At 36.8% G+C, this 15,148-nt stretch overlaps 1 protein-coding gene across 1 annotated transcript in view; it reads right to left on the minus strand.

Moving 5' to 3' along the window:
• LOC126235218 (uncharacterized) overlaps window positions 1–13,816 on the minus strand; it is a 47,523-nt gene extending 33,707 nt beyond the window's left edge. Inside the window, exon 1 of the mRNA XM_049943949.1 lies at window positions 13,172–13,816. Within this exon, the coding sequence (XP_049799906.1) occupies window positions 13,172–13,816 (645 nt within the window). The remainder of the gene's footprint in view (window positions 1–13,171) is intronic.
• Window positions 13,817–15,148: the final 1,332 nt, after the last annotated feature.

Raw genomic sequence — 15,148 nt, forward strand, 5'->3', positions numbered from 1 at the left:
ACAGAGACAAGCAAATGATCAAGTTCAGCCAGAGAAGTGGGTTTAGTAGAAAAGGCAACCCACAAACTGTCCTCCAGTTTCATCCCTCCAAGAACATTATGAACAATACCTAACTCTGTGACTGGAAGCTCTAAGGTGGTGCGAACACTCTCTATATAATCAGCTAAGTTCTTATCAGTAGATTGCACACACAAAATATTTATTCTCAAGTTCTCTCTTAATTTGAGGGGGTAATTTAAGCTTTATAATTTTTTTCCTGAGTGCACTTAATGAAGCCTGATTTGAGAGTACCTAGAAAAAAATCTTACGTAAAACCCCCGATATAATGGATATAATGACTCCATAATAATTTTTTGTGAAACGCCTAACACATGCACATGATGATCAAGTGGACTGTTATCTACAAAAAACTATCAAGCTGCCTAAGCTGCTCTACTGAAGCATCAATGACCCCTCTCAATGGCTGAACCAGAGGATTTGGTAATTTAGCATCCTCTTTACCAACTGACAATGTTGTCGGTAATTCCACAACATCGATGGTATTCTGCTAAACCTCTCTAGCAATTCCACCCTCATCCTGAATAGGACTTCCTCCCTCTTCCAATTCAAGAAGACTAACCTTAACTTGCAACTCTTTAATTTGGCTAAGCTTTTGTTCCACTGAACTACCTTGCTCAGTTGTTAGCTCTAATTGCTTTAAGTCAGACACTGGGTTATTCCAGTACACCAGTAGTGCTTGCATCTGTCATCACTGTCTACGGGTAGGTTGATTGTCATTAAGAAAGGCAATATTTTGAGGCAATTTTAAAAGGACTGAAGATTAAAAAATAATAGCTGAACCTACCTCACTGATGCTGTCAGGAGTGATGTTCACCAGGTGTTCAGTAGTAAGACATAATGTGCTGCCAATTCATTTACATTCCCATCAGTTTCCTGGCCACGTATTTTAGATTCATATTGGGGGTACTCATGGCAAAGCAGAGCTATTTCAAGTTACACCTGAGCCTCAATAGTACAATAATATTTACCTTAAACAGTACAATAATTAATACAAAGTCAGAGAAAAGAAAAGGCCAGTGTATGAAGGTGCTTAGGCAAAAAATTTCCACATAACCAGTGCGCAACCATGCTCTGTGTAAACCAGTTGAAATGGTGATTATTACAGCCTCTTAAATCAGTCAGGAAGGAAAACTGGGAAGGGCTGGACCAGTGGAGATTTTACATTCTTCATTCACTGGTAGAACAAAACTTTATTTTACATAGTTTCAATCACATAGCAACCAATTGTACTTTTATTTATTTTTAAAAAGTAATTAAAAGGCCAAGAAGTGACAAACACATTTAAAATTCAATGCCAATGTAAATAATTTACAGAAAATTTAAAGTTAAGTTTGACCCAAGGTGACTTAATATTCTTCAAGGTAAGACACGCCCTATATAAGGCACAGAACGTAATAGGCTAAAGCCATAATAAAGGCAGATGTTAAGATTAACAACAGCACCATAACAGATCAGAATGGCCTTAATTACCACATGGTGAGAATAAAACATGATTTAAATGTGACTGATTAAAAAATCCTAAAACCACGCTTAAAACAGTGCAAAACAATTTAACACCAATATCTAGGCAAGGCAGTTTTAAACCCAGAAAAACCCTTCAATTAAAGATTTAACACATTTTCCAATAACATAATAATAATAAAGCTACAACAGATTAAGGTACATGCTGGGATCCCAATGCACATCAAAATTTGTTTTAGGTGAAGGCCACTTGCTAATGGATCCAAATTCAGAAATGTTCCAAGTATAACCTTAACTTGAAAAGGAACGTTAGCATGGCTGTGGATGGAGGAAACAGTATGAAGACAGACAGTGTCGAGAGCCACAGTGTGTATGCAATCCAACTGACATAAACAGTCGGTTAAGCAAGCTGATGGGGCATGAGTAAGTGGAGCCCGATCCTGGGTAACACTTACCAGCAATGGAGTACAAGAGATTATTAATGAGTTTCCTTCAGCACAAATAATTTTAATTACACAATTTCAACACACAGCCTTGCATCAAATAAATAACTCTTAGGGTAGAATTAAGCCTTGCATCAAATAAATAACTCTTAGGGTAGAATTAATTAAACTGAGCTCTTACCAAAAACCACAACTACTTCACTGCTTTTTAATAACTTAACCAAAAGATTTAAGAAACCAGCTACAAATTAAAAAAAAAATAAATTTAGCAATTAGATAGTAATATCAGAAAAATTTTCCATTCTAACAAACCATTAAAGCAGCCACAAGGACACTCACATATCATGAAATTAAAAGCTCATCAGTACACACATTAGTCCATAGTGGTTCGGAGGGAATAAATGCATCCTGGAACAGACTGAAATGTATCCATGCCACTAAATAGAATAGACACACTATATAATTTCTTAGACAGCATACATCTTCAGCAGTAGCTTCAAAGGAAGCAGAGCAACAAAAGCAAATTATTAATAGGCCAATAACTTGCAATACTGACACACATTCTGCGATGAACAATTAATCGTCTATGTTAACTGGTAATACTTAACATTTCACTACACCTCCACCTGAAAATTACTTGACCATTTACTTTAAAAATCAGAAGAATTAAGGGAAGGTGGACAAAAACAGATAATGTGTATACTAATGCACACCACCAACCTTCAAAACAAACTTCCTTCTGGAAGTTGGTGCTTTACACTGGCTAAAGCTTCACGAACACCATGGATGCATAAGTTACCATACAAAACAAAGTAAAATGAGATATAAGACAGTGAATCAGTTGAAAATGTCTGTAATACCTTGCAGTCACATTGCCCTTCAAATACCATAGAGGCAAGGGTATCCATACCTAACAAACAGAAGGAAGACAGGCCAAAATGACAGTGAACACTGCCCTAATAGCTCAGTGCCCTCCTGATAAAATCACACAAGTCATGTTGGTACTCAATAACTTACACTGGGTAACATGAGACCAATATTGATCATCCACCAACAGCTAACACCACCAAAGAGATCCCAAGAGCTCATTACAGCTTCTTTCCTCAGCTCTCACTGGCCACCACACCACAGGGGTGAGTTCTCTGGAGATTAGTAAATTCATCCACTGCCAGAGAATACCACAAGAAGTTCCTAGCTTTCTTGCGTAACTGTAACACTATGTTCTCTCCAATTCCCTCTGTTTGCTGCTCAATTGAACTTGCTGAAAAGCTGATACTTCCAAATGAAGCAGCTTTCTTAGGACAAGTGTCATGTGCTGTTGCCATCATAAATTCTTTGACAATACTGCAATTGGTAAACAGTTTCCTCATTCTACCATCTTGTGCACTATTTTGTAACTTGTGCAAGTGACAGGTTCACCAACTTTCCTGTGAAGAGATTTCTTTTGGTTTCTAAATTTCGTTTTGTGAACTCATATTTCTCAGAGTTTAACTTTCCAGAAGACTGTGAATGTCTTGATTGATGTTTTTTTCTCCATACTAATGTCAAAGCTTTATTTCTTTCAAAATGACAATGTTTTCACTGCATACTATGCAAGTACACTGGTGTCCAAAATTGAAGCAACAAACAGAAATGTTGCAAGGTTACATTTGTTTTGCCACAAAACAGTATAAACAGGTGACAGTAAAGTAGAAATAATGCAAAGAATACAGAACGTAAACAATTGCAATATGCATAATGGGAGACAAAAATGTTCTTTGTTTTTTCCAACTTGATGAATGTGTGCACGCGCGCCCCCACACACACACAATTCTAACAACTGGTTAATGTTTTCAGTATGTGGTTTGACCACCTCTGGCAGCAGTACAGGTCTGACAAAGACCGAGAATACGGTGAATGATGTTATCAGTGTCATGTTGAAGCAATAATGCCCATTATTCATGTTCAGCTCCTCAAAAGTCTTAGAGAGTGGTTGGTGGATGCTGGACTTGATGCAGCTCATCTCCCTAGTGCATTGCAGACCTGCTCTATGGGATTCAAATTGGGGGAGTCAGCAGGCCATGCTATGCATGCAATATTTTCCATTTCCAAGGAAACATCCTCCACCTATGCTCTATGAGGTCGAGAATTATTGCCCATTAATACAGAGTCTGGGCCACAGCACCTCACAACAACCACACATGAATTCCTAACATCTTGTCACGATACCTGACAGCAGTTAAACCTTGCTGATTCACTCATACACTTTCATGAAGAAACGTTTGAGTGGTCAGCATCATACTTGCCTACACCATTAGGAATCCTGCTCAATATCAGTCTCTTTCCACAACGTTTGGATCCCTAAATCAAGTTCCATGTTTGCTCCAGTAGTGAATCTGTCGGGAAAAACCCCAGACCAAATCAGCATTCATCTGTGAAAAAGGACATTGGCCCACTGTTTGGCCATCCATGTGGCATGTTGAAGACTCCACTCTGTGCGTTTCCTCCTGTGAAGACGCATCAGAGATACACGTACAGCAGGTCTCTCACAATAAAGGCCACTCTGTCGAGGTCTACTAAACACTGTTAACCTCAATACAACATGTCCAGTGGATGCTGAGAGGTCAGATGCCAGTTGCCGTGCAATACTAAGACCGTACAGTTCTGCACTTACAGCCAAATAATGGTCCTCTCTTTCTGATGCCATGTGCACTCAGCCCTGCACTGGTGGTTGGGACACGGTTTTGGTATCTGTAAAATGTTGCCACATCTGAGAAACAACAAAATGATTCACATTGAGCCATTGGGCCTCATCAGTTTGAAACTGTCTTGCTTCTTTTCTTCCTACAGTCCTACACTGCAGAGAGTCTGGTAGGTGATTTCTCTCTGCCATATTGTACCATCTGTGACTATGTACAAAGCGATTGTGGATGTGGGACTACCCAGCAAACACCACCCCATTTGATAGGTGCCCTGACATCATCACTGACATTGTTGTTTGTTGACCGCACTGCCATCTTCCATAATCATACAGACATCTGTTCACAGTGTGTATGATTATATCATGAATTATACACCAGTCAGGGAAATAGCGTTTTTTTGCTTTAATTTTGGACACCACTGTAGCTTTCTAGTCTTTTGTTTCCAGAAATCAGTACTTTACTCCCTATTCTTTAGTGAAAACTCAATAGTCAGTGTCCACTTTTCATTACTTTCTTAGCCATAATTAAGGGTGAAATAAACAAGATCTGAGCATGAAAAAGACATTGACTTATAAACATAATTGAAGTCTTCGGATGGCACGAAATAAGTGAGCATTACAATAAACTTGAAAATCTAGATACAACATTTGAAAAATGAACATGGTAAATTTGAGATACATAGCAGAAAGTGTGGCTCCTGCAATGACCTTCTAGTATCGTAGACAAGATATTTAAATTTTAATTGTATCAAAATGTCTTGTGATCTGTACTCTCTATCATGCAAATTTAATTACCATCAGTGGGCTGGATGAACTGATGCTGCAGGCGGGATCCAGCCTGTGGGCCATAGCTTGAGAGATCACAAAAAATACCTACCACAGATTCTTTTTGTTAGTGGCTTCTGAAACTTGATTGTTGAAAGAGACTATTGCTTGTTCTGTACAAAGACCAATATGAAACCCAGATTGACTGTTGTCGAAAATGTAGAGGAAGTTAGGAGATCAACAGTCAATCTGTGCATGAGATTTTCAAGAATTTTTGAGAAGACAAATTAGAAGGAATATTGGGGAATAGTTTGTGACATTACTTTTAGGTCTTTTTTAAAGAGAATAATTACTATAGCCAGTTTTAATCTGTCAGGGACTATTTCTTCTTTCAGAGATGCATTTAATATGTTGCAACAGACTTGATCTATGTACAGTGTGTATACAACCTGGGGCAACCGGGAGATCCGGGAAAAACTCAGGAATTGTTCAGAATTCCGGGAATTTTTCATTGTTGTAGTTTTCAGTTAAATTTTTGTGATTTTGGCTGGTAAGAACTGATACTCTAACAAAGGATATTACTCTGTCCTGCTACTACAGAATAATTCTGCAGCAACAGAACATGAATGAGAGAGAAAAAGAAAACTGAAATGAAATTTAAGTTGCAAAGGAAATAAGCCATATACAACAGCAAAACAAGTGCTCAGACAAGCGTCTGCCAACAGCAAAGTGTGTCAAAGGCTTTAGAAAGACTATGCAATACTTCTTAACAACAAATTGCCTCCGATGAGCGTGACGTGACAACTGTTTAAATTAGATTCATTTGTGCAGTTGCGGGTGGGCTCTTGGGCATGCGCAGTTGCTTCTGGTTACAGAAGTGTGGCTGGGTGCCACTATCTAGTATTGTCCTGGTTCGGAAATATCGAAGATCCGGGGCTGATGCACAGAGCAGACTGAGTTGTGGTGGGGAGGTGGGTCCCCTCCACGTGACCCGTGTTTACGTTCAGTGGTTTTGTTCTTTCCTCCTTGTTTCTTGCTCTCACGTTAAATGAAAACAAAATGGATTTTTGTGGCTGGGAGCTAGTAAATGAATTAAAAATCCATTCGCATAATTACAGAAGGCTAAAATATGTTATTAGTTTCAGATTTTATGTCCATCTTTCTGACAACCAAGCATTGATTGCCTTGCAGAACAATGAAGTTATTTTTGTCAATTTGCTAAAATGATATGGCTGTTATTAAATATTTTCCGCTGAGGCAGTCAATTTATTTAAAACAAAGTGTTTAATTTCACATTGTTGGCTAGTTTCAACTGTTCGCTGCATTTCAAGTGCACATATGGCATTATACCATAATAAAGAACCAAACATGAGGTAATACAGTATTGGTACTCCAAGAAAATTTGCATCTGAATCTCGAATGTGCACTTTAAGGCGAACTATGCATTTTAGTATGGTTAACGAAATTCGGATGCTCTTGAAGTATCTTGTGATGTCTTGTTTCTTTTATGTCATAATGTAAGAGCTTTTAATGTTTTACACGAAGGAACATTGGGCTTCCTGCGTCATCGTAGCTGCGCAAGTGCGGTGACGCCCGTTACCTGGCGCTCCCTGGCAACTGCTGAAACGAACCTATTTCTAACAGGTCACGGGAAAATGTTGCAATTGGTTGTTTGAAAAGCGTTACATTCAAAGTAAATTTCCGTTTACACAAGATGAACTATGTGCTATTATGTACGATGAATTTCTTAAATCACAAAGTGTTTCGCTCTCATTTAAAAATCAACCCTACAAGGACGACCATTTAGAAGAATTTTGAGCCCAGAAGATCAGACATTTACATCATTATTTTAAATTTACTGGCAGATTTGTGTGATGTATCTTAAAGTGTAACATGCGGAAAAAAGATCAATGTTATATGTGGAGGCTTAGCTTCTCTTCCAGATTATTAATCTTCTTATGTGAATGCTATGTATATTAATTTAAACCATTAACTTTCCTTATTTGTGTGTTCGCGCTACTTAAAAGTGATCTTGCTATTGACTGACTGCATCACGTGTATTATGCTGTCATCAGCTGGAGAGATCACATGACGTGAGCTATGACTGGCTTACAAAGGCGCATCACAATCTCGATTTCAATGCTTCGGAAAGTGACATGCGGTGTTTGTTGGAATTCAGATTTATACCTTCATAATACGAAAATATGTAGCGTATATGTTGCTGCAGACCAAAGGTCTTTCAAAACGTGTTTTTCTCCCCTGAGTTTCGTTTTCTAAAGTGCCGGGATATACTACGTCGGTATATAAACCATAAACATTCAAAGGATTTATGAGTTTTACAGTGCCGAGGAAGAGTATGCTGTCACTTAACACAGAAAAAGTGTATTTTCACCTGGGAGGAAGTGTATTTTTAACCGGGAAACATGGGAAAATTCCGGGAATTTTTTTTCCTTGTCCACGTATACACCCTGTGTATATTTATAACAATATTTTACTGGAAATGTTGTCCAAACCAACAGAATTTTCATTTTTAATGACTGTTGTTTTTCTGTAGAACAACAACTGCTACAGCCACGGATCCTTTATAGCCTGCATTATTGCTGCTGTCAAAAATGTTTGTTCAAGATCTCTTCAACTACTTCAGGTTTCTTTACACTATAGTTATCTTGTTTAATATGTAGGTATTACATGCCCTGTTTCTCTGCGTTTCCTTCTTCATCACATTCCAAATAGTTTTTATTTTGTTTACTGATTTCTGAATTCCAGATTTTATGCACATAGTTTTAAATTTATGTATTAGCTTCTTTAGTGTGCTACTTTGAAGTTTGTGGTGCTGCTTTTTCTTTAGGTCATTCCAAGTTCTGAGAGACCTATATGTTATTCTTTTTGTTCTGATGATGTTTTTATTCCTGCAGTGGGTCATTTTATTTATTTATTTATTTATTTGTATTCCGTAGATTCGGTATACAAAAGAATTGCATGGATATGGAATGAGTCACAATATAAATCAACACAGTAGCCTACTTGTATATGCTAACAAATGTAAATTGCAGTTGGTGTATAAGAAACAAAGTATGTTAATAGTTACAGGCTTAAGCATTTTCTATGGTAAAACAGAGGTATAAAATGATCAAATAATAAATTAAAATTTTCGATATTACAAACTAACTATACATTAGCAGGAATTTGATAGTGCCAATTGCCTGAACACGAATTCCTGTACTGGTGTAAGATGTATTAAGTTACATAGTGGCAATAGCAAATATTACAAGTAAAGTATTTCATCTAAGTTACAATTTTACGTTAAAGAATTGATTAAGAGAGTAAAATGCTTTTTCCAGATGCTATTCCTTCAATTTGCTCTTAAATTTTGGCATTTCACTGGTAAGATTTTTTATGTCAGACGGGAGTGCATTAAACACCTTTATGGTTGAGTAGTATAATCCCTTTTGTATCAGACTCAAGTTTTTTGTCAACATGAAAGTCATGTTTTGTTCTTCTGTCATAGTCATGATAAGAAGTATTGGTTTTGTACATGTGTAGGTTCTTAGCTGAAAAGCACGTAAGGGATAAGATATATTGTGAGGTCATTGTTAATATTTTGTGTGTTTTAAAAAGATTTCTGCATGAATGATTCCTGTTAACTCCACTTATAATCCGAATTGCTCTATTCTGAGTTACAAATACTTTATTTGCCATGGGTTGGTTACCCCAGAATATTAAGACATAGGATAACAATGAATGGAAATAGCCAAAATAAGCAGCCTTAATGGCATCACTATTAGCAGTTGCTGCTATAATACATAGAGCATAAGTTGCTGAACTAAGTCTTTTTCTCAAGTCCAAAATATGGCAAGACCAATTTAATTTATTGTCAATGTGGAGCCCAAAAAATTTTGTTGAATAAACTTGATGTCTATCTTGATCATTACAGCTTAGACTTACGTCATCCTGAACTTTGTGAGACCCATGGAAATTTATAAACTGTTTTTTTTTTTCTTTTTTTTAGATTTAAAGTTAGGCCGTTGCATCTGAACCACTTATGGAGGTCATGGAACACCAAGTTGGCAGATGATATGATATCATTTTCAGGTGTTTTTTCAATTACAAGGGATGTATCATCTGTGAAAAGAGTAAATTTGATGGTAGTCTTAGAACAGTGAGGAAGGTCATCAATAAAAATAAGAAAGAGCAAAGGGCCAAGCACCAAACCTTATGGCACGCCTACACTAACTGTTTTCCAACCAGATGAAGCTATTGAGCCATCTTCATGATTCAGCAGTACCCTCTGCTTTCTGTCAGTCAGGTATGATCTGAGCCACATTCCCACTGTGTCAGTTAAACCATAATAGGCTGCTTTTGAAAGGAGGATTTTGTGGCTCTCGCAGTCAAAGGCTTTGGTTAAGTCGAAAAAATACCAACTGAAGGCAATTTATTGTTCAGTGCCTCTAGAACATTATTAGTAAAGGAGAAGATGGCATCATCAGTTGACAGGCCTGATTGGAAACCAAATTGGCATTGACTAAGAGCCATGTGGAAATTCAGGTGTTATACAGTACTCCTGTGCATCATTTTCTCAAAAACTTTGGAGAAGCATGTTAAAAGGGATAAAGGGTGGTAGTTAGAAGCATCAGTTTTTCCCCCTACTTGAACAATGGTTTCACATTGGCATACTTCATTCTATCAGGGACAATACCTTGTTGAAGGGATTCATTAAATATATGGCAAAGTATTACACAAATGGCATTATGACAGTGCTTAAGTACCTTAGTGGAGATATTATCAAAGCCAGATGACATTTTGGTTTGCATTTTAGTGATGATCCTTTTCACTTCACTGACTGTAACTGGGGCTATGAGCATTTGATTAATTTTGCACAGACCAGATCCTTTCAGAAGGTCCATAGCCTCGTTGACTGAACCCTTACAGCCAGTTTTTTCAGAAGCTGTTAGAAAGTGCTCATTTAAGACTGTTACAACTGCATTCGTTTCTTTAATTAAATTACCGCACTGTCTTATTTCTATGCTGGATACACTCTTCTCTTTTTTTCCCAGCTCCCTTTTGATGACATCCCAGATGGTTTTTATTTTGTTGTTAGAGTTGTCTATTTGACTTTTAATATGTAAGGTTTTGGAGGATTTTACAAGATAATCTGTAGCGTTCTTTTATTGCAGGGTCTTCAGAACATCTCTGTGACATATATAACCAGTTTTTGTATTACATACAATTTTTTATCCGTTTTGGAATCCAGGGTTTGATTTTGCAATTCTGGGGGTTAATTTTAATAGTATTTCTTGTGAAATACTGCCTCAAAGAGGGACATGAATTCATCTGTGAGTAGGTTGAATTTAATATTAACATTTGTTTCTTTGTCTATTGGGCTCCAGTCAGTCTGCTGCAAGAGCTGATTGAAATTTTTTAAAGTTTCCACATTGATTGTTCTGAAGGATCTAAAAACTGTTATTATTATTATTATTATTTCTTTACTTTCTCAGACGTTAAGTCTGGTTGAGAATGGAAAGTGATGCGGACCTTGATCAAGCGTCACTTCCTATTAACTGTACGGTATGTGTTATATTGCATTTAGGAACTTTCGGGTAATTGAACATGTATCAATAATTACGGATTTCTGTAGTTGTATATATGTGTTTGGATGTAGCTGTATTGCATTGATGTGCTGGTGGATATTGTGTGGTATGACTCCTGTAGTTGATACTATAATTGGTATGATGTCAACTTTATCCTGATGCCACATGTCTTTGACTTCCTCAGCCAGTTGGATGTATTTTTCAATTTTTTCTCCTGTTTTCTTTTGTATATTTGTTGTATTGGGTATGGATATTTCGATTAGTTGTGTTAATTTCTTCTTTTTATTGGTGAGTATGATGTCAGGTTTGTTATGTGGCGTTGTTTTATCTGTTATAATGGTTCTGTTCCAGTATAATTTGTATTCATCATTCTCCAGTACATTTTGTGGTGCATACTTGTATGTAGGAACTTGTTGTTTTAAAAGTTTATGTTGTAAGGCAAGCTGTTGATGTATTATTTTTGCGACATTGTCATGTCTTCTGGGGTATTCTGTATTTGCTAGTATTGTACATCCGCTTGTGATGTGATCTACTGTTTCTATTTGTTGTTTACAAAGTCTGCATTTATCTGTTGTGGTATTGGGATCTTTAATAATATGCTTGCTGTAATACCTGGTGTTTATTGTTTGATCCTGTATTGCAATCATGAATCCTTCTGTCTCACTGTATATATTGCCTTTTCTTAGCCATGTGTTGGATGCGTCTTGATCGATGTGTGTCTGTGTTAGATGATACGGGTGCTTGCCATGAAGTGTTTTCTTTTTCCAATTTACTTTCTTCATATCTGTTGATGTTATGTGGTCTAAAGGGTTGTAGAGGTGGTTATGAAATTGTAGTGGTGTAGCCGATGTATTTATATGAGTGATTGCTTTGTGTATTTTGCTAGTTTCTGCTCATTCTATAAAGAATTTTCTTAAATTGTCTACCTGTCCATAATGTAGGTTTTTTATATCGATAAATCCCCTTCCTCCTTCCTTTCTGCTTAATGTGAATCTTTCTGTTGCTGAATGTATGTGATGTATTCTATATTTATGGCATTGTGATCGTGTAAGTGTATTGAGTGCTTCTAGGTCTGTGTTACTCCATTTCACTACTCCAAATGAGTAGGTCAATATTGGTATGGCATAAGTATTTATAGCTTTGGTCTTGTTTCTTGCTGTCAATTCTGTTTTCAGTATTTTTGTTAGTCTTTGTCTATATTTTTCTTTTAGTTCTTCTTTAATATTTGTATTATCTATTCCTATTTTTTGTCTGTATCCTAGATATTTATAGGCATCCGTTTTTTCCATCGCTTCTATGCAGTCGCTGTGGTTATCCAATATGTTATTATTATTATTATTATTATTATCATTATTATCATTATTATTATTATTATTATTATTAATGCCAGAACTTGAGTCATTAAGAGTTAGCAACTGCCCATCATGGTCTGACAGACCATTAAGAATTTGACACAGTACTAAGACTACTACTAAACTTATCAATAAAGATGTTGTCAATAAGGCTTACACTTGTATCTGTCACTCGGGTAGGAAATGAACTATTGGAGTTAATTTAAAGGTTTCCAATAAATTTTCTAATTCTCTTCTACTGGTGTTGTCTTTAAGGAAGTTTACATTAAAGTCACCCATAATGACTAACTGCTTAGCCTTTGAATATATTTTTACCAAAACTGATTCAAGCTGTTTTAAGAAAATACAGGTTTTCGTATAAATTTTTACCACTATAATAGACTTATTATCAGCAAAAATTTCAGATCCACATGCTTCAAAATTAAAATCTTCACAGTACATACTTAAGTCAAGTGATTTATGAGGTATACCCTCTTTGACATAAATTACAGATCCACCTTTCTCTCTGTTTAATCTACAGTAACTATCAGCTAAAACATAACCTTCCAGATGGGGCATCAGTATGGCAGACCTTACATGGTGTTCTGTAAAGCACAATATGTGAGGTTGGGTTTCATTTAACATGAGACCCAAAAGCTCCAATTTTCCTCTAAGGCTTATGATATTTTGGAGGAATATACAGAATCTATCGTTCAATACAGATTTAAAGTTGCAGTTTATGGGTGAAATTAGAATCTCTCAATACATCAGGATTGATACTCGATTTACTGATCGGTTCCCTGTTAAGGGGCCTGCTTGTGCACACATTACTTAGGATTTAACTTGTGCTTTCTTCTGTTTCTTGATGCGGCTCTGATCCCATATGTCTTTGTGAACAGCAGGTCTTCTACTTCTATGGCTTTTTCTTGGATAAGTGGAAGCAGACATTTCAGTTGATGGTATAAGCTTTGAAAAAAGTGTCTCATTGTTCATCTCTTCTTTTTCTGCTCCTTCAGATGATGCTGGAGATGGGACCTTGGTGACTATGGTTGTGGCCTGTTGAGATGTTGATGGTGGGGCACAGGAGTCTTCTATTGGTGCTGCTATTGCTATAGTTTCTTCTTTTACCAAAGTTGTGGAGGCTGATGCTTCTGTCATTGGTGATGCTGGCATAACAACTGACTCTTGTAATAGTAGTTGTGATGTTTGTTGGGGTGACAATAAACCTTCTTCTGTAACTGCTGTTGTTTCTAGAGAAGGTAACATTGCTGTTGGAGTTGGTGACATCTTTGTTTTATCAGTAGATAGTGTCGGTTCTGCTGCTACAGTTGATAAGGTTTGTTGAGCTATTGCATGTGGCTGGCAAGCTAAACGTGGTTCTCCTGCTATCAGCACATTGTTAATATTATTTCTGTGAGCTGCAACCAACAATTCCATAATTTTATAACTGAGAAGTTTCTTGCCCTTACCGTTTAAGGTGCAGTCCATGTCTGATAAAGCATTTTCTCTCCAGATAGTTCAGAGGCAAGAACTGGGTGTTTTGATGCATTGTACAGAGCATCTCAAACTGTGTGTTGGCTTCATTGATTTCTTTATTAACACACGAGTCATTTATAAGACCGTGTCTGTGAGGTATTCCAATGATGATGAGCTTGTTTTTTTTCATTAGATTCCAACACTAACTTTAAGTTTAGAACAGCACGAGATAATTCATTGCTGTAGACATCATTGACACCCCCCCCCCCCCCCCCCCCCCCCGCCCCCATCATTACTGTAAACTCATTTGCATTTTGTGAAGTTCCAGCTTTTATATTATTTGTGATTTCACACATAGGTGCCCCAGGTTTAACACAGCTACAAGAGTTAACACCATAACCCGAACGCAGAACTTTCGCAAGTCCGCGTCTGTGACTATCCGAGTGAATATTTACATTAAAAGATTGCTTTCCTATCATTCTTGTCACTTCTGTTGACTCACTTGTGTTTGTAGTTTCATTTGCACACTTATCTTCTGCACTTTTGATAGTCTCTAACTCACTGTGAATGTTTATTGGTGTATCGGTAACTTGAAACACTGTTTCGCTTTGAAATGGGTGAGTGAACTTCTTAGGCCTAAAATGATTGTCATACTAACTCTTATTTGTTACCGGTAAAGCTTGCAAAATATTTGCACAATTTGAAGATTCCAAATAAATTAAGTTCTTTTGCAGCTTAATTATGTCGTCACACAGAGTGTTGATTACTTTTTCTTTTGTAGCTATTTCACAACAGATTTCTTCAATATTTCACTGCAAGGACACACATTTTGCAAGTGGATATGAGTTCCTTGTACTTACATGTGGTTTATCCGGTAATTCATCTCGACTTCCAGTGCGTTTTATTAAAATATGGCACGGCACACACAGATTATCATATACAGCATTATATTTCTCACACAGGGAACACTTAAATAACGCGTTTTTTCGTTAAAAGCGGAGCTACAAATTGTACACCTTTAATGGCCACCATCTTGAAATTACATGTCTTCTTGTCAGTGCCTACACGGTGGTTTCTAATTAGTCCTTTGGGAATGGTAGCTTCAAAGAGAGACATAAATTCATTTAAAAATGTATTATACTTTTAACTGAAAACTGGACTCTAGTCTACCTCTTTCTGGCTGTAGTTGAAATTTTTAAGTGTCTCGTCATTTATTGCCATAAAAGATTTCAATAACACACAAAACTGTTGCACAGATTGATGTCAGTGAGTGCAAGCAGTTGACTATCATCGCCAGAAAGGCCATTAACTATTGGACATGCACTAATACTGTTGACATTTGAT

Source organism: Schistocerca nitens, chromosome 2 (assembly GCF_023898315.1).
Source record: "Schistocerca nitens isolate TAMUIC-IGC-003100 chromosome 2, iqSchNite1.1, whole genome shotgun sequence".
Lineage (NCBI taxonomy): Eukaryota > Metazoa > Arthropoda > Insecta > Orthoptera > Acrididae > Schistocerca > Schistocerca nitens.